The sequence below is a fragment of the Oncorhynchus gorbuscha genome, linkage group LG03 (assembly GCF_021184085.1).
Source record: "Oncorhynchus gorbuscha isolate QuinsamMale2020 ecotype Even-year linkage group LG03, OgorEven_v1.0, whole genome shotgun sequence".
NCBI classification, from domain to species: Eukaryota; Metazoa; Chordata; class Actinopteri; order Salmoniformes; family Salmonidae; genus Oncorhynchus; species Oncorhynchus gorbuscha.
The window spans coordinates 96,634,073-96,652,400 of NC_060175.1; the positions used below are offsets into that span (position 1 = coordinate 96,634,073).

At 45.4% G+C, this 18,328-nt stretch overlaps 1 protein-coding gene across 2 annotated transcripts in view; it reads right to left on the reverse strand.

Annotated features, from left to right (window-relative positions):
- Positions 1-289: 289 nt before the first annotated feature.
- LOC124032318 (disco-interacting protein 2 homolog B-A-like) overlaps positions 290-18,328 on the reverse strand; it is a 101,078-nt gene continuing 83,039 nt past the window's right edge. The window contains exons 23-38 of one of the 2 annotated variants that reach the window (XM_046344626.1): positions 18,214-18,326; positions 17,900-17,923; positions 16,799-16,879; positions 16,422-16,545; positions 16,112-16,233; positions 15,871-15,982; positions 15,207-15,316; positions 12,099-12,229; positions 11,748-11,916; positions 11,413-11,583; positions 11,254-11,315; positions 11,082-11,139; positions 10,235-10,309; positions 7,588-7,762; positions 4,591-4,714; positions 290-4,279 (exon numbers count right to left, since the gene is read on the reverse strand). In XM_046344626.1, coding sequence (XP_046200582.1) covers positions 4,027-4,279; positions 4,591-4,714; positions 7,588-7,762; positions 10,235-10,309; positions 11,082-11,139; positions 11,254-11,315; positions 11,413-11,583; positions 11,748-11,916; positions 12,099-12,229; positions 15,207-15,316; positions 15,871-15,982; positions 16,112-16,233; positions 16,422-16,545; positions 16,799-16,879; positions 17,900-17,923; positions 18,214-18,326 — 1,904 coding nt within the window. In that variant the 3' untranslated portion in view covers positions 290-4,026. The remainder of the gene's footprint in view (positions 4,280-4,590; positions 4,715-7,587; positions 7,763-10,234; positions 10,310-11,081; positions 11,140-11,253; positions 11,316-11,412; positions 11,584-11,747; positions 11,917-12,098; positions 12,230-15,206; positions 15,317-15,870; positions 15,983-16,111; positions 16,234-16,421; positions 16,546-16,798; positions 16,880-17,899; positions 17,924-18,213; positions 18,327-18,328) is intronic. The other variant, XM_046344627.1, reaches the window with a different exon arrangement.

Below are 18,328 nucleotides of genomic sequence, written 5' to 3' on the forward strand. Positions count from 1 at the left end.
TCAGCTGAGAAAGATTCCATTTTCCTCTGTAATAATGTGGTAACGCACAATATTTTCATCCATCTCTTTTCATTAGTCTCCGCCACAGCATCTTTTTTCAACACTTTTAGGAATTAGCGACTGAGCAGCCCAACCACAAATGACAGAAATGGGTGGGCTGTTGATGTTCAAAATGAAGTGACTGTCAGGTCGTAACACCAATCAGACATCAAGTGGGAGAGGCTGTAGCGGGAACCAGCGGCTGTGAAAAGAGACTAGTGGCTTTACAGATCACAGAGCAGAGACATGCTGACAAAAGCAGATTTTTATTGTTTCATTTTGCTAAACCAAATAGAAAACAAATGATTCCCATTGACAACATGACAGAACGTTGGTCAAATAGGACACGTTTGCCTCTGAGTTGGAACTCATTGCATCACTGACAATATTGAGAAGATCTTGTACAGCATTTATGCATAGTGAGCAGCCTTGAGGTATATATATTTTGGGCCCTTGATGTTTACAAATAACATTAATCATCCGAAATATATTGTTTTATCACTACACAAGTACAGTACATTGTGCTTACAATAGACTAAAAGCTTAACATCCTTTATTGTTTTCAGGTTTACCGCAATTGGCACAGTGTTTATTACAAAATACATGGAAATATTGGCAATCCTGATCATTTCTCCTAGCCTGGTCCTATACCGGTTTGTGCTTTTGCCAATTGGAGCTGGCACATTCGTACAAACAGGCTGGAACTCAAGCTAGGTTTTTCCATGGATAGAATCTTGAAAAACTTTCCCCTTATTTCCAGTTTTGGATAGCACCAATGTGTCTAATGAATGTATGGCAGGACAACATGTTGTCACACCCATAGAATTAGATTGAGTAGAACGGGCTTGGAACCGCTCACACCATGAAGATGAGTGGAACGGGCTTGGAACCGCTCACACCATGAAGATGAGTAGAACGGGCTTGGAACCGCTCACACCATGAAGATGAGTAGAACGGGCTTGGAACCGCTCACACCATGAAGATGAGTGGAACGGGCTTGGAACCGCTCACACCATGAAGATGAGTGGAACGGGCTTGGAACCGCTCACACCATGAAGATGAGTGGAACGGGCTTGGAACCGCTCACACCATGAAGATTGAGTGGTAAATTCCTTCTAGTTCTATGGTCACACCACTATAAGATAAGATGATGATTTAAACATGCAAAGGTGGAATGATACAGTAGCAGCTTGGCAAGAAAGCCAAATACCACAGAATAGTCCCAAAAACATTTTTTATGAATCATTAAATGTAACTTTACTCTAAGGATGGACTTAAGTTACAATGTTTGTCATTCAAGTAGTTTTAACAACTTCCTAAATCAAACAGGTTTTTGTTTTGCCACAGTGTTGTGTAGGGTAGTTGAAATCTTGCATGAAAAACATTACAATCATTTAAATAATGAATTTCTCATTTGGATGGATGGAATAAAATTTGAAAGTTTGATGCTAGGATGGATCCTTGGGATGTCCTGCTAGAGTCAACCCCTAAAAATGACATTACAGTGAATGACATAAAATAAGCCAATCAACAAAAAAGAAACTGGCATTTTGGAACAAAAATATTGTTCAATATTTTGATGTTCATTTAATTAAAAAGGGAAATTTTAAAAAATGTCCACAAGGAAAGGCAAACGATGTCACCATTTAAACCATACGATCACACACACCAGTAATAATGATATGGAAAAGTGCAAATTGTTACCACCTGCCAAATCATATGATGTGCTTCCTTTAATTTTGAAATGTGTTAGCCTACGTTTAAGTCTGTGATGCAGACATTTGCTGTCAAGTATGAAAGATCAGTCAAGTTTTATGAACAAAGAATAAGTTCATAATTTCAATGTACAGTTATACAGTTTTTGACCTCTAAAATATACCCTATGCGGTCAACATCTTACCCTTCACAATCCCTTTTCTAGTCATAATACAATCAGAAGAATGAAATTAAAACCTTTGACAAATAATAACAGTAAAAGTATTACAAGTTACACGGGTTTTATAAGGCAAGAATTTGTCCTCATCTTATACCCACTGCCAACTGAGTTTGGTAATTCACGTCCTTGATTTATGAAGATGTCACGTTTCATGATGGCACAAAACAAAGGGAAAGGGGATACCGAGTCAGTTGTACAACTGAAATGTGTCTTCCACATTTAAAGGCACAGCAGTCTTCCGACATCCCAGATGTAGCCTCATGTGAAGTTAGTCAGAGATATAGATGCTCCAGAATCAACAAACAAGCCTAGCAATTGACAAGCCACGGACCCCAAGGCTTTGCCATCTGAAAGCCTGTGACAGAGGCCAGCAGCTGACTGACTGATACTTATTCAAGCTAAGATAGTGATTCAGCAGAGGAGCCTCCATGATATCAGGTCAGCCAGAAAGTTAATCAGAAGTTTATTGTTCCATATTACCAGTATTTTGTGCTTGCTAGATATTTAAATAATGACGATAAATATGTACAGCAGTTTAGTCGTATGTACAGACATACATATAACCCTGACCCCATAAAACAGCAGTTAAAACAGAAGTCCATTTTATTTACATGATCGATGAGAGAACTCTCATGGAACGATTCCTGCTCATACATCAAGACCTTAAAATATTGTCCCCCAAAAATAAACACGGTCTGTTTTGTTGTGCGAGTCTGCTGCTGGTATGTTTATGTTGCACATCTGTTTCATTCCATACCAATGACAAGTGTGTTTTAAAAGTGGATTCTTCTAGGATGTCTAAAAGCGTTTAACATAGCAGTAAAGTGTAAAAAAAGAAAACGAGGTCTATGGGACAGACACGTAAGATGACTGGTCAATTCCAGCTCTGCAGTAAGTACAGCTAATGAGGTGCAGGCGTTTGAGTCAGTGGGCTGTACTTACTGCTGCTATTGTATTGTTTGTGATATTGTTTAGTTCTTCTGCATTTCTTGATGAAAAATGGAAGTGGGTAGAGGTCAGAGTCTCCCAACGACAATCCAAGGGACATATAGACTGCGTCTCAAATAGCACCCTATTCCCTATTTAGTGAACTACTTTTGACCAAGGCCCATAGGGTAGTACACTATATAGGGAATAGGTTGCCATTTGAGATGTACAATATGCATGGTCCCAGGTCTTTCCAACTCCTTTGGTCATTGTCTGATGAGGAGTTGATCTGCATAAAGAGATCTGGGACTAGGCTAGGAGAGATTATGGAAGGACAAGGAAAGGTTAAAGTGCATGGGGGAAGTTTCCAGCTCGTCATGTTGACTCCACAGTCCTATCCTGACCAACATGACGGACTGTGGACCACTCAGGAGAGAGCAGGGTACAGGCTGAACCAGGGAATGGATCGAGATGAGAAACACACCTCTGTATTTTCTTCTAGAAAACAAGATTCACAATAATACTGTCTGGGGATAAAATCATGGTTAGGAGCAGTCGGGGAGAGACAGTGGATGAGGGTATTGGCAAACATCTACTTGATAGGTGGACCCAAGTCTCAATCAAAAAGGAGAAACCAATCATCTTCCTACTCTGTCAGTGGGAGGCAGGGAGTGGTTGGAAAAGCACCAGTAAGAAGCAGCAAAACCCCATGCAGACAGACATGCTCTAACTTCACTCCCACCCACAGCCTTAATAAACAGTCTCTGTTTCATAGAGAGGAGACTCTGGCCGAGAGAAAAAGAACGCTGGGGCAGGAATTACTGTAACATGATGGCTAAACCAAGTCCAAGCCCATCCACCAATGCTACTCCTGCCCTGTCCTGCCAATCTGTCCCACTGCCAGATGAGTGAGTGTGTGAGGTCCATTCTTGGGAGAAGCAGTCCACCCCCCAGCCCCCTCTCTGTGTCTAGCGCCTCCCTCTCAGAGCCTCTATACTTTAGCCTCTACCCTAGTGGACCCCCATAGCCAGCCTCCACTCCAGTGGACCCCCATAGCCAGCCTCCACTCCAGTGGACCCCCATAGCCAGCCTTCACCCCAGTGTGAATGGGGCCTGGGCCCTCCTCACATGTTATAGGCCACGTAGATGGGGTCCAGCTGGTCGGCCAGGAATGAGTCCCGGAGGTGCATCCTCTGCTTCTCTCCCCGTGAGTTGATGGGGATGACCCCCGGGTCAACAACAACCACCACACCCACAATCAGGTGGTGCTCCTCCAGAACCACGTTGGTCACCAGAGGCACCAAGTCCAGGGCCTCCTGCTCTGACCCGGCCAGCTCTGCCACTACTACCAGGAGGTTGGTCCACGTGAACACAGCACTGTGGAGAGAGACAGCCACCCATCAAGTTAACATTCAGGGGTACACAGCAGATATAGAGAATGACCGGCACCAACAGTCAGTCACTCATCAAGTTCAACATTCAACTGGTTCAGTGGGGTAGAGCACGGTGCTGTGTACCCTTCCCGTTCTTTCTCAACACCAAGGAAACCAAACATGTGGGTTTATACTAGATACAGTATATGTCAAACACAGTTCTGGTACAGACCACAAAACAGTCGCATCAGGTTACAATACACCTAGTGAAGCATGCATGTACTGTGTGTGTCTGAGCAGACAACAGTATCTCACCTCTCAGCGATGCTGCGGTGTGCCCGGGACACAGAGGTCTCGATGTCGATGGGGTGGTAGCGAAGCCCCCTGAGCTCCAACGTCTCATCCAGCTGGCCCACCACAAACAGAGCGTCATGACGATCTGAAGGGAAGTCAGGCAGATTGATCAGGACTGAAAATACATTTGTCATCAACACAGACCGCTTAGAAACCCAACACCCATGGTGCTGCTTTTACCTCAATATCAAATAATTTCTGGGTAACAAATCAAAGTACCTTCAATTAAGTACCTTCATGTGATTGCTTTCAATTAAAATGGTTAAACAAAAATAGCTTCATAGTAAAGAGCAATTTTGCTAGGACTGTCTGGGAGGGGGCTGAGTGGGAGGGAAAAACTGAAAACTAACTGTTATTGGCAGACAGGTTTGGAACTCTTTCTTATTGGTCTATTAACCAATTTACCACCTAGTGATGTCACCAGGCAGGTCAAAGCTCCATCCCACCAAACCAGGCTGAAATTTCAGGCAATATTTTCAAACAGCTCTTACACTAAAAGGGTATTATCATAATTATCACAGTATTATTTCAACCTCATCCACTGCACCTACCTGGTGTATGTGACAATAAAATAAAATACATTTACAAAAAACAGAAAAATAACATTTTTGACTGCAATAGGCCTTTAAAAAGGCACAATCAAATCAAAATGTATGTGTCACATGCTCCAAATACAACAGGTACCTTACAGTGAAATGCTTACTTACAAGCCCTTAGCCAACAATGCAGTTTTAAGAAAATACCACCAAAAAATAATAATTAAAGAGCAGCAGTAAAATAACAATAGCGAGGGGGTACCGGTACAGAGTCAATGTGCGGGGGCACCGGTGTCAAGGTATGTACATGTAGGTAGAGTTATTAAAATGACTATGCATAGATAATAACAGTTGCGTAGAAGGGGAGCAATGCAAATAGTCTGAGTAGCCATTTCATTAGAATTTCAGCAGTCTTATGGCTTGGGGGTAGATGCCTCTTGGACCTAGACCTGGCGCTCCAGTACTGCTTGCTGTGTGGTAGCAGAGAGAACAGTCTACGACTAGGGCGGCTGGAGTCTTTGACAATGTTTAGTGCCTTCCTCTGACACAGCCTGATATAGAGGTCCTGGATGGCAGGAAGCTTGGCCCCGGTGACTGGGCCGTACGCACTACCCTCTACCCTTGCGGTCGGAGGCCGAGCAGTTGCCATACCAGGCAGTGATGCAACCCGTCAGGATGCTCTCGATGGTGCAGCTGTTAAACCTTTTGAGGATCTGAGGACATTAATAGGTTTTGTTGTTCCCTCTTCACGACTGTCTTGGTGTGCTTGGACCATGTTAGTTTATTGGTGAGGTAGACACCAAGGAACTTAAAGCTCTCAAGCTGCTCCACTACAGCCCTGTCGATGAGAATGGTGGCGTGCTCGGTCCTCTTTATCCTGTAGTCCACAATCATCTCCTTTGTCTTGATCACGTTGAGGGAGAGGTTGTTGTCCTGGCACCACACAGCCTATAGGGAAGAGGTCAGAGACCTGGCCGTCTCGTTGTTGTCGTGGATCAGGCATAACACTGTTGTCATTGGCAAACTTAATGATGGTGTTGGAGTCGTGCCAGGCCGTGCAGTCATTAGTGAACAGGGAGCACAGGAGGGGACTGAGCATGCACCTGTGGGGGGGGCTGTGTTGAGGATCAGCGTGGCGGATGTGTTACCTACCCTTTCCTTCTGGGAGCAGCCCGTCAGGAAGTCCAGGATCCAGTTGCAGAGGGAGGTGTTTAGTCCCAGGGTTCTTAGCTTAGTGATGAGCTTTGAGGGCACTATTGTGTTGAACGATGAGCTGTAGTCAATGAATAGCAATTCTCACATCGATGTTCCTTTAGTCCCAGTGTGAAAAGGCAGTGTGGAGTGCAATAGAGATTGCATCATCTGTGGATCTGTTGGGGTGGTCTTGCAAATTGGAGTGGGTCTAGGGTTTCTGGGATGATGGTGTTGATGTGAGCCATGACCAGCCTTTCATGGCTACAGATGTGAGTGTTACGGGTCGGTAGTAATTTAGGCAGGTTATCTTACGTGTTCTTGGGCACAGGGACTATGGTGGTCTGTTTGAAACATGTTGGTATTACAGACTCAGACAGGGAGAGGTTGAAAATGTCAGTGAAGACACTTGCCAGTTGGTCACTCAGAGTACACGTCCTGGTAACCCGTCTGGCGCTGTGGCCTTGTGAATGTTGACCTGTTTAAAGGTCTTACTCACAACGGCTGCGGAAAGCGTGATCACAGTCATCCGGTACAGCTGATGCTGTCATGCAGTGTTCCAGTGTAACTTGCCTGGAAGGGAGCATAGAAGTTATTTAGCTTATGTGGTAGGTTTGAGTCACTGGGCAGCTCGTGGTTGTGCTTGCCTTTGTAGTCTGTAATAGTTTGCAAGCCCTGCCACATCCGACGAGCGTAGTATGATTCGATCTTAGTTCTGTATTGATGTTTTGCCTGTTTGATGGTTCGTCTGAGGGCATTGCGGGATTTCTTATAAGCTTCCGGGTTAGAGTCCCGCTCCTTGAAAGCAGCAGCTCTACACTTTATCTCAGTGCAACTTTTGCCTGTAATCCATGGCTTTTGGTTGGGGAATGTAGGTACAGTCATTGGGGACGACGTCATCGATGCACTTATTGATGAAGCCAGTGACTGATGTGGTGTACTCCTCAATGCCATCGGAAAGAATCCCGGAACATATTCCAGTCTGTGATAGCAAAACAGTCCTATAGTTTAGCATAGACCAAACTACCCCCTTTCAACCTGCATAAATTACATTTGGTGAGATGATCTTAAAACAGAATGAACATGCCGTGTACAACTGAACAAGTCTTCAGATTGATTTGGTGTAGCAACTAGTGGGGGGTGAGAATGGCCACACCCCAAGAATGATATGACTTGGGAGAGTCCATAACATGCTAAATGCTAGGATGGTTACATTAGAAGGGTCTCTAACCTCCGGTGGACCCCAGTAGCTCTGTCCTCTTGACAAAGCCCAGGTATCCCGTCCTGGCCCACAGGGTGTGGGGCTCCCCGAAGCTCAGCCTCGTGTTGAAGTGGTCCGCCTGCAAGCTCTCCTCTCCATAGATGGTGTAGTAGCCACTGGAACTGTGGGGACTCTGAACCCAGATCTAAACAGAGAGTGAGAGGGCTTCATCATCCTCTACATCTTGGATGGGAAACAGGTGGCCCCCTCCTTTTCAAGGCCATCTGATCAATTCCACACAAAAAACACACACACATATATAGATAAAGATATATATATAGATAAAGATACACACACACACACACACACACACACACACACACACACAGTTGAAGTCGTTACTTCAGCCAAATACATTTAAACAATTACGTTTTTCACAATTCCAGACATTTAATCCTAGTAAACATTCCCTGTTTTATGTCAGTCAGGATCACCACTTTATTTTAAGAATGTGAAATGTCAGAATAATAGTAGAGAGAATGATTTATTTCAGCTTTTATTTCTTTCATCACATTCCCAGTGGGTCAGAAGTTTACATACACTCAATTAGTATTTAGTAGCATTTCCTTTAAATTGTTTCACTTGGGTCAAACATTTCGGGAAGCCTTCTACAAGCTTCCCACAATAAGTTGGGTGCATTTTGGCCCATTACTCCTGACAGAGCTGGTGTAACTGAGTCAGGTTTGTAGGCCTTCTTGCTCGCACACGCATTTCTGTTCTGCCCACACATTTTCTCTAGGATTTAGGTCAGGGCTTTGTGATGGCCACTCCAATACCTTGACTTTGTTGCCCTTAAGCCATTTTGCCACAACTTTGGAAGTATGCTTGGGGTCATTGTCCATTTGGAAGACCCATTTGTGACCAAGCTTTAAGTTCCTGACTGATGTCTTGAGATGTTGTTTCAATATATCCACATAATTCTCCTGCCTCATGATGCCATCTATTTTGTCAAGTGCACCAGTCCCTCCTGCAGCAAAGCACCCCCACAACATGATGTTTACACGCCTGTGCTTCACGGTTGGGATGGTTTTCTTCAGCTTGCAAGCCTCCCCTTTTTCCTCCAAACATAACGATGGTGATTATGGCCAAACAGTTCTATTTTTGTTTCATCATACCAGAGGACATTTCTCCAAAAGTACAATCTTTGTCCCCATGTGCAGCTGCAAACCGTAGTCTGGCTTTTTATGGCGGTTTTGGAGCAGTGGCTTCTTCCTTGCCGAGCGGCCTTTCAGGATATATCGATATAGGACTCGTTTTACTGTGGGTATAGATACTTTTGTACCTGTTTCCTTCAGCATCTTCATAAGATCCGTTGCTGTTGTTCTGGGATTGATTTGCACTTTTTGCAGCAAAGTACGTTCATCTCTAGGATACAGAAAGCGTCTCCTTACTGAGCAGTATGACGGCTGCGTGGTCCCATGGTGTTTATACTTGCGTACTATTGTTTGTACAGATGAACGTGGCACCTTCAGCCGTTTGGAAATTGCTCCCAAGGATGAACCAGACTTGTGGAGGTAAACCATTTTTTTCAGGTCTTGGCTGATTTCTTTTGATTTTCCCATGATGTCAAGCAAAGAGGCACTGAGTTTGAAGGTAGGCCTTGAAATACATCCACATGTACACCTCCAATTGACTCAGATTATGTAAATTAGCCTATGACATCATTTTCTGGAATTTTCCAAGCTGTTTAAAGGCACAGTCAACTTAGTGTACGTAAACTTCTGACCCACTGGAATTGTGATACATTGAGTTAAGTGAAATAATCTGTCTAAACAATTGTTGGAAAAATTACTTGTGTTATGCACAAAGTAGATGTCCTAACCGACTTGCCAAAAATATAGTTTGTTAACAAGAAATGGTTGAAAAACTAGTTTTAATGACTCCAACCTAAGTGTATGTAAACTTCCGACTTCAACTGTATATATATTTATTTATAAAAATAATAAAATCAGAACTTAGCCGGGGTCTCAATTTACTGTTGAGAATTAGGATAGTAGAATACACCAGGTACAATTTCAAAATGTGTTTGTGAATCAGCAGTTTTTCTCTTATGTCAGTGACGGTCAATTAACCCAAGTTCACTAACATCACTAACACTGGTTTGTGTTAAGAACTGCAACGCTGCTGGATATTTCACACTCAACAGTTTCCTGTGTGAATCAAGAATGGTCCACCACACAAAGGACATCCAGCCAACTTGACACAACTGTGGGAAGCATTGGAGTCAACATGAGCCAGCATCCCTGTGGAACGCTTTCAACACCGTGTAGAGTCCATGCGCCGACAAATTGAGGCTGTTCTGAGGGCAAATGTGTGTGTTAGGAAAGTGTTCCTAATGTTTAGTATACTCATTATATATAGTAACCAGGGGCTCTGCGCCCAGACCTGAAGAACAGAAGAGATGGTCATTATCCAGCGAGGTAAGATAGAAAAATAAGTGATAGTGAAAGAGAAATATATTGACTAGGTCGTAGTAGAGCAAGGTGATGGGGTTAAATTATTGTAGGAGAAGGAGAAGAAACTCTGAAGTCTTCGCTACAATACTCTCACAGCAAACCCCTTTCAACTTGACCATACACCCCCACCACCTGTTCCTCTGTGGTGTCTGCATACTCACCTCTCCTAGATGCGAGTCCCCCAACGGACCCCTGGTCTCTGGGTTCACGATGATCACCTTCACCCCTGGAAGAATCTGCAGACAGAGAGATCAGGCTTAGTAGACAACCCCATGGACACAAGAGGAAGTTTCATTGGAGAAGCAAGAGGTCAAAACACAGTCTAAAGGCGCCCACACACACAGGTTTGGTTTGCTCCCTGCAGAACTCTGCTAGGTGAAGCGACCGTCTGTGCTCTCATACTCCCTAAAGACCTTCGTTTCAAACACGAGAAAAAAGCAGCAACATCACTGTTGTTTATCCCTTTTCAGTCACCATGGCAACATAGACAGAAACACACCCTCAAAATAGTCAAAATTCATCTAAGATAAATCATGAAATCTGTCATTTTGACATTTTTGAAGAGGAGGTCCTAGCCACACAATTGTACATCTAATTGAGATGTTTTACTTCAGATACCGAACTTCAACTTGCCAACAATAAATGTGTGCACGAACAGCCAAGAAAACCCCAACAATAAATGTGTGCACGAACAGCCAAGAAAACCCCAACAATAAATGTGTGCACGAACAGCCAAGAAAACCCCAACAATAAATGTGTGCACGAACAGCCAAGAAAACCCCAACAATAAATGTGTGCACGAACAGCCAAGAAAACCCCAACAATAAATGTGTGCACGAACAGCCAAGAAAACCCCAACAATAAATGTGTGCACGAACAGCCAAGAAAAACCCCCCCACAAAAAACACCAAAACGTCACAAAAAACATGTAATCATAATATATGTGCAACCAGTTCAGACTGGGAAGCATACGGTAAAGGTTTAGTCATCTCAGTGCCATGTACTTACAGTGCCTGACTCCATGAGGGGAAGACTCTGTGGGGCTCCTCGCTCCACCAACCTCACCCTGGAAAACACAGACAGACAGACTCCATTCTCTGCAATGTATTATACATGACCATGTGACCTGACCAGGAAAACCCTGGGTAAAACCTTAGTGATGTCCACTAGCTATCCTCACCTGTCATGGCGGAGGGACTTCATGTCTACATAGACGGTGGAGGGATCGGGTCCAGCTGTACCCTGGCAGAGAAACAGAAAGGGAACTTTGTGATCTAAAAAGTCCAAATGAGTCACCATCATTGTTAAGATCCAGCTGGGTGTGCGCTGGGGCCCCCACCTGCAAGCAGATGGCTAGGTTGACCCTGGATCCAAACGCTGTGCTGACAGCACGGGGGGAGAGGCCCAGGTCTTTAAACAGCTTGGAGAAGGACTGGGTCAGTGCCAGCCGGGGACGCTCCTCTGCTATCACCACACAGCTCCTCACACACGACAGGTTCACACCCCGCGCCTACAGACACACAGGTTAATAATACACACAGGGTGGAAACTCCTAGACATTACACTTACCACCACCCTCTTCTGGTGTGTATACAGGATACAGTTGACAGATGTTAGATTCTGGAACCAACACCTAGCGATTGAGCGAGCGAGCTGTCTGTGTGTGTTCCTCACCTTGAGAGAGTCAGTCTGTGTGCCCAGGCCCTTGGTGCAGAGCTCCATGACAGAGTAGGAACAGAAGGTGTCTCTGATCTTGTACTGGCTCAGGGTGCTCAGCCACAGTGGTAAGGACAGCTCCAACTCCATAGGAGGGATCAGGATGGACTGGTGACCCGAGTACACACTACACACAATATTGGAACGTTCTCTAGTTATTACACAACGTAAAAAGCTGCTGTCATTTTTCTGCTCAACAGAGATCAGCCGCAGTGTCAACAACACTAGATCATAGAGTGACATAGGAGCGGCACAAGGATTATACAAAATGTATGTGAAATCATGGCAGCACAGCCGTGTGTCTCTTACCTGGAGAGGCACCACTGTACGAAGCCCAGGCCACAGTAGGGGTCCAGACAGATGGCTATTTGGCGTGAGGAGTAGAGCTCACACTGTAGCTTGATGGAGCGACACAGAGTACTGACCGCCGAGTGGGACATCTGACACACACACACACCACAAAGAGACAGAGAGACGAGAGAAAAAACAGAGACAAGAGAGAGAGAAACCAGAGAGAGAGAGAAACCAGATAAAGAAAGAGACCGAGATAAACAAGACGAGAGAAACCAGAGAGAGAAAGATAGATAAACAAGACGAGAGAAACCAGAGAGAGATAGAGAAACAAGACGAGAGAAACCAGAGAGAGAGAGAAACCAGAGAGAGAGAGAAACCAGATAAAGAAAGAGACCGAGATAAACAAGACGAGAGAAACCAGAGAGAGAAAGATAGATAAACAAGACGAGAAACCAGAGAGAGAGAGAGATAGAGAAACAAGACGAGAGAAACCAGAGAGAGAGAGAAACCAGATAAAGAATGAGACCGAGATAAACAAGACGAGAGAAACCAGAGAGAGAAAGATAGATAAACAAGACGAGAGAAACCAGAGAGAGAGAGAAACAAGACGAGAGAAACCAGAGAGAGAGAGAAACAAGACAGAGAGAAACCAGAGAGAGAGAGAGAAAAACAAGACGAGAGAAACCAGAGAGAGAGAGAAACAAGACGAGAGAAACCAGAGAGAGAGAGAAACAAGACGAGAGAAACCAGAGAGAGAGAGAAACCAAGAGAGAGAAACCAGAGAGAGAGAGAAACAAGACGAGAGAAACCAGAGAGAGAGAGAAACAAGACGAGAGAAACCAGAGAAACCAGAGAGAGAAACAAGAAACCAGAGAGAAAGAAACCAGAGAGAGAGAGAAAACAAGACGAGAGAAACCAGAGAGAGAGAGAAAACAAGACGAGAGAAACCAGAGAGAGAGAGAAACAAGACGAGAGAAACCAGAGAGAGAGAGAAACAAGAAACGAGAGAAACCAGAGAGAGAGAGAAAACAAGACGAGAGAAACCAGAGAGAGAGAGAAACAAGACGAGAGAAACCAGAGAGAGAGAGAAACAAGATGAGAGAAACCAGAGAGAGAGAGAGATAGAGAAACAAGACGAGAGAAACCAGAGAGATAGAGAAACAAGACGAGAGAAACCAGAGAGAGAAAGATAGATAAACAAGACGAGAGAAACCAGAGAGAGAGAGAAACAAGACGAGAGAGAGAGATAGAGAAACAAGACGAGAGAAACCAGAGAGATAGAGAAACAAGACGAGAGAAACCAGAGAGAGAAAGATAGATAAACAAGACGAGAGAAACCAGAGAGAGAGAGAAACAAGACGAGAGAAACCAGAGAGAGAGAGAAACAAGACGAGAGAAACCAGAGAGAGAGAGAAACAAGACGAGAGAAACCAGAGAGATAGAGAAACAAGACGAGAAACCAGAGAGAGAGAGAAACAAGACGAGAGAAACCAGAGAGAGAGAGAGATAGAGAAACAAGACGAGAGAAACCAGAGAGATAGAGAAACAAGACGAGAGAAACCAGAGAGAGAGAGAAACAAGACGAGAGAAACCAGAGAGAGAGAGAGAGAGAGAAACAAGACGAGAGAAACCAGAGAGAGAGAGAGATAGAGAAACAAGACGAGAGAAACCAGAGAGAGAGAAACCAGATAAAGAATGAGACCGAGATAAACAAGACGAGAGAAACCAGAGAGAGAGAGAAACAAGACGAGAGAAACCAGAGAGAGAGAGAAACAAGACGAGAGAAACCAGAGAGAGAGAGAAACAAGACGAGAGAAACCAGAGAGAGAGAGAAACAAGACGAGAGAAACCAGAGAGAGAGAGAAACAAGACGAGAGAAACCAGAGAGAGAGAGAAACAAGACGAGAGAAACCAGAGAGAGAGAGAAACAAGACGAGAGAAACCAGAGAGAGAGAGAGATAGAGAAACAAGACGAGAGAAACCAGAGAGAGAAAGATAGATAAACAAGACGAGAAACCAGAGAGAGAGAGAGATGGAGAAACAAGACAAGAGAAACCAGAGAGAGATAGAGAAACAAGACGAGAGAAACCAGAGAGAGAGAGAAACCAGATAAAGAATGAGACCGAGATAAACAAGACGAGAGAAACCAGAGAGAGAAAGATAGATAAACAAGACGAGAGAAACCAGAGAGAGAAAGATAGATAAACAAGACGAGAGAAACCAGAGAGAGAGAGAAACAAGACGAGAGAAACCAGAGAGAGAGAGAAACAAGACGAGAGAAACCAGAGAGAGAGAGAAACAAGACGAGAGAAACCAGAGAGAGAGAGAAACAAGACGAGAAACCAGAGAGAGAGAGAAACAAGACGAGAGAAACCAGAGAGAGAGAGAAACAAGACGAGAGAAACCAGAGAGAGAGAGAGAGAGAAACAAGACGAGAGAAACCAGAGAGAGAGAGAGATAGAGAAACAAGACGAGAGAAACCAGAGAGAGAGAGAGAGAGAGAGAAACAAGACGAGAGAAACCAGAGAGAGAGAGAGATAGAGAAACAAGACGAGAGAAACCAGAGAGAGAGAAACCAGATAAAGAATGAGACCGAGATAAACAAGACGAGAGAAACCAGAGAGAGAAAGATAGATAAACGAGACGAGAGAAACCAGAGAGAGAGAGAGAAACAAGACGAGGGAAACCAGAGAGAGAGAGATAGAGAAACAAGACGAGAGAAACCAGAGAGAGAGAGAGAAACAAGACGAGAGAAACCAGAGAGAGAGAGAAACAAGACGAGAGAAACCAGAGAGAGAGAGAAACAAGACGAGAGAAACCAGAGAGAGAGAGAGAGAGAAACAAGACGAGAGAAACCAGAGAGAGAGAGAGAGAGAAACAAGACGAGAGAAACCAGAGAGAGAGAGAGAGAGAAACAAGACGAGAGAAACCAGAGAGAGAGAGAGAGAAACAAGACGAGAGAAACCAGAGAGAGAGAGAGAGAGAGAAACAAGACGAGAGAAACCAGAGAGAGAGAGATAGAGAAACAAGACGAGAGAGAAAAAACATATACCTTTTAATATGCAAAAGAATGGCTGTGGGATCATTTCTCCTGAGATGGACATGCTACAATAGCGCCCTTACCTTGACCCCGGTCAGCATTCCTGTGGTGGACACACTGAAGTCCAGGTAGGCCAGCATCTCTGCTGTGGGGGGCTTGTAGAGCTGGGGGGGCCGCCTCCTGGGGAGGTCATCTAGAAAGGACACACAGCAAAGGTAAACACCCTATGTGGTTCTGGTCACTGTATAGTGTACACTACCCTATGTGGTTCTGGTCGCTGTATAGTGTACAATACCCTATGTGGTTCTGGTCCCTGTATAGTGTATACTACCCTATGTGGTTCTGGTCCCTGTATAGTGTACACTACCCTATGTGGTGCTGGTCCCTGTATAGAGTACACTACCCTATGTGGTGCTGGTCCCTGTATAGAGTACACTACCCTATGTGGTTCTGGTCCCTGTATAGTGTACACTACCCTATGTGGTTCTGGTCCCTGTATAGTGTACACTACCCTATGTGGTTCTGGTCCCTGTATAGTGTACACTACCCTATGTGGTTCTGGTCCCTGTATAGTGTACACTACCCTATGTGGTTCTGGTCCCTGTATAGTGTACACTACCCTATGTGGTTCTGGTCCCTGTATAGTGTACACTACCCTATGTGGTTCTGGTCCCTGGTCCCTTGTTCTGGTCCCCTATCATGTGAAAATAGCATGCCTTGGGAGTCATCTGGGATTTGCCACAGTACCTGTGTCTATGATAGTGGGCCAGGTCTTGACGTTGACGCTGGCAGCAGCCTCTCTGGACCGGAGGATCCTCATAAGGGGCTGGGTGGTTAGGATACAGGCAGCTTTACTCACCTGCAACACACACACACAGACAGGAATTTGAAGTTTTCATAGTACAAATACATGTTTGTATATATTGAGGCATAACATCTTTCATGAAGCGGTTATGTGAATATGTCTTCGTGGCTTTAGTTGACTCACGTCGATGATCATGCGGACAGTGGGCAGGGTAGCAGACAGGTTCTGGGGGTGAGGGGGCCGCACTGTTACAGGGATCAACCCAGCATACAGACAGCCATAGAAGGCAGCTATCAGATCAATGCCTGGTGTGAGAGAGAGGGAGGGAGGGAGTAAGAAGGGTGGGGAAGGGGACCCGAGAGAGAGGGAGAGAAGAGGGGAGGACTGTTAGAATAGTCAGTTAAATGCTACTGTTAAGGCAGAGATTGTATATGTGAGGATGGACAGTATCAGCAGCCTCGTGTGAAGTGTGCGTGTAGGTCATTCAACCCACCAGGGGGGTATAGCAGCACTACGTTGTCCCCAGTGTTGAGGCCTCCTCTCTCCATCAGGGCTGAGGTTATCTTCTCTGCTCTCTTGTGCAGCTGAACACACGTGGCTGTGCACACTGCTGCCCCCTGGAGGACAGAGGTGGTAAGAGACCCTGTACAGGTGCAATATACAGGAAGGCCTAGCAAGTGTGACCAACCAGGGTTCGAACCCTGGTTCTCTGCGCAACACAAGACTGTATTCGCCCACTCAGCTAAAGCCTAGGCCGTAGGCATTAGCTAGGGGAGCCAACACAACCTCCACAATCACATGTTAAAACGTATAAGAGCATAAGAAATGTGAGTAACAATGGGAACATCTCAAGAGGTGTGACCATCCAACCTTAGCGTTGAGCAGCACATACAGGACGTGGTCAGGGTCACTCTGGGCTCTCCACTGTAGCGCTTCAGACAGGAACTGGTGCTGAAAGAGGAGAGAGTGTGGGTCAGGATCTCTGAACTGGTGCTGAAAGAGGGGAGAGTGTGGGTCAGGACTCTGAACTGGTGCTGAAAGAGGGGAGAGTGTGGGTCAGGATCTCTGAACTGGTACTGAAAGAGGGGAGAGTGTGGGTCAGGACTCTGAACTGGTGCTGAAAGAGGGGAGAGTGTGGGTCAGGACTCTGAACTGGTGCTGAAAGAGGGGAGAGTGTGGGTCAGGACTCTGAACTGGTGCTGAAAGAGGGGAGAGTGTGGTTCAGGACTCTGAACTGTTGCTGAAAGAGGGGAGAGTGTGGGTCAGGATCTCTGAACTGGTGTTGAAAGAGGAAGCCACCATTAAGGAGAGAAGAGAACCAAAGACTAGTAGACAGAAACAGGACGGTTGTGGAGGGAGAACAAAAGCAGGCTTTAAGCACAGTAAAAACACACGTATTGTGAGGTTCCTGTGTGCTTCGCTGTGTGACTGCACAGCCCATTCCCTCATTCAACAGATGTACACTATTGATTTGCTCACGGTTACAGGGGTGCACACCATTGATCTGCTCACGGTTACAGGGGGGCACACCATTGATCTGCTCACGGTTACAGGGGGGCACACCATTGATCTGCTCACGGTTACAGGGGGGCACACCATTGATCTGCTCACGGTTACAGGGGGGCACACCATTGATCTGCTCACGGTTACAGGGGGGCACACCATTGATCTGCTCACGGTTACAGGGGGGCACACCATTGATCTGCTCACGGTTACAGGGGGGCACACCATTGATCTGCTCACGGTTACAGGGGGGCACACCATTGATCTGCTCACGGTTACAGAGGGGCACACCATTGATCTGCTCACGGTTACAGGGGGGCACACCATTGATCTGCTCACGGTTACAGGGGGGCACACCATTGATCTGCTCGCGGTTACAGTGATGCAGACATAATACACAGTCACTGTCAAGCAGCACATCTGAGAGAAGCAGCCTTACTGGGGCAGGTATGTCTCCTAAACTCTTACCATCACGGTGGGCCACATACAGAGCTACATCGCCAGAGAGAAAGTAGAGACAGAACAACACTTCTGTTATACGTTTGTCATTAGGACTACGGTAAATAAGATGTAGAGACAGAACAACACTTCTGCTATACGTTTGTCATTAGGACTACGGTAAATAAGATGGTGATTGTTGGTAAAGCAGCTGTGCTCCATTCCTGGTGTTGGTGAGTATTGAAGACAGACTGTAGAGCTGGTACTGTAGTGTTTGTTTTCACACAGTAGGGCTGACACCTTGCTGGCTCAGCCCAGTACAGCTTGGCTCAGTGGGGTCTTACCTTCCTGACCAGACCCTCTTCCTCCACCACGCCCAGCTCTCTGCCTGCAGCCTGGGACATCCTGTTTCCTGCTACCAGGTTGCCAACCATGATAGAGGCCGGGCCCACTCCAACT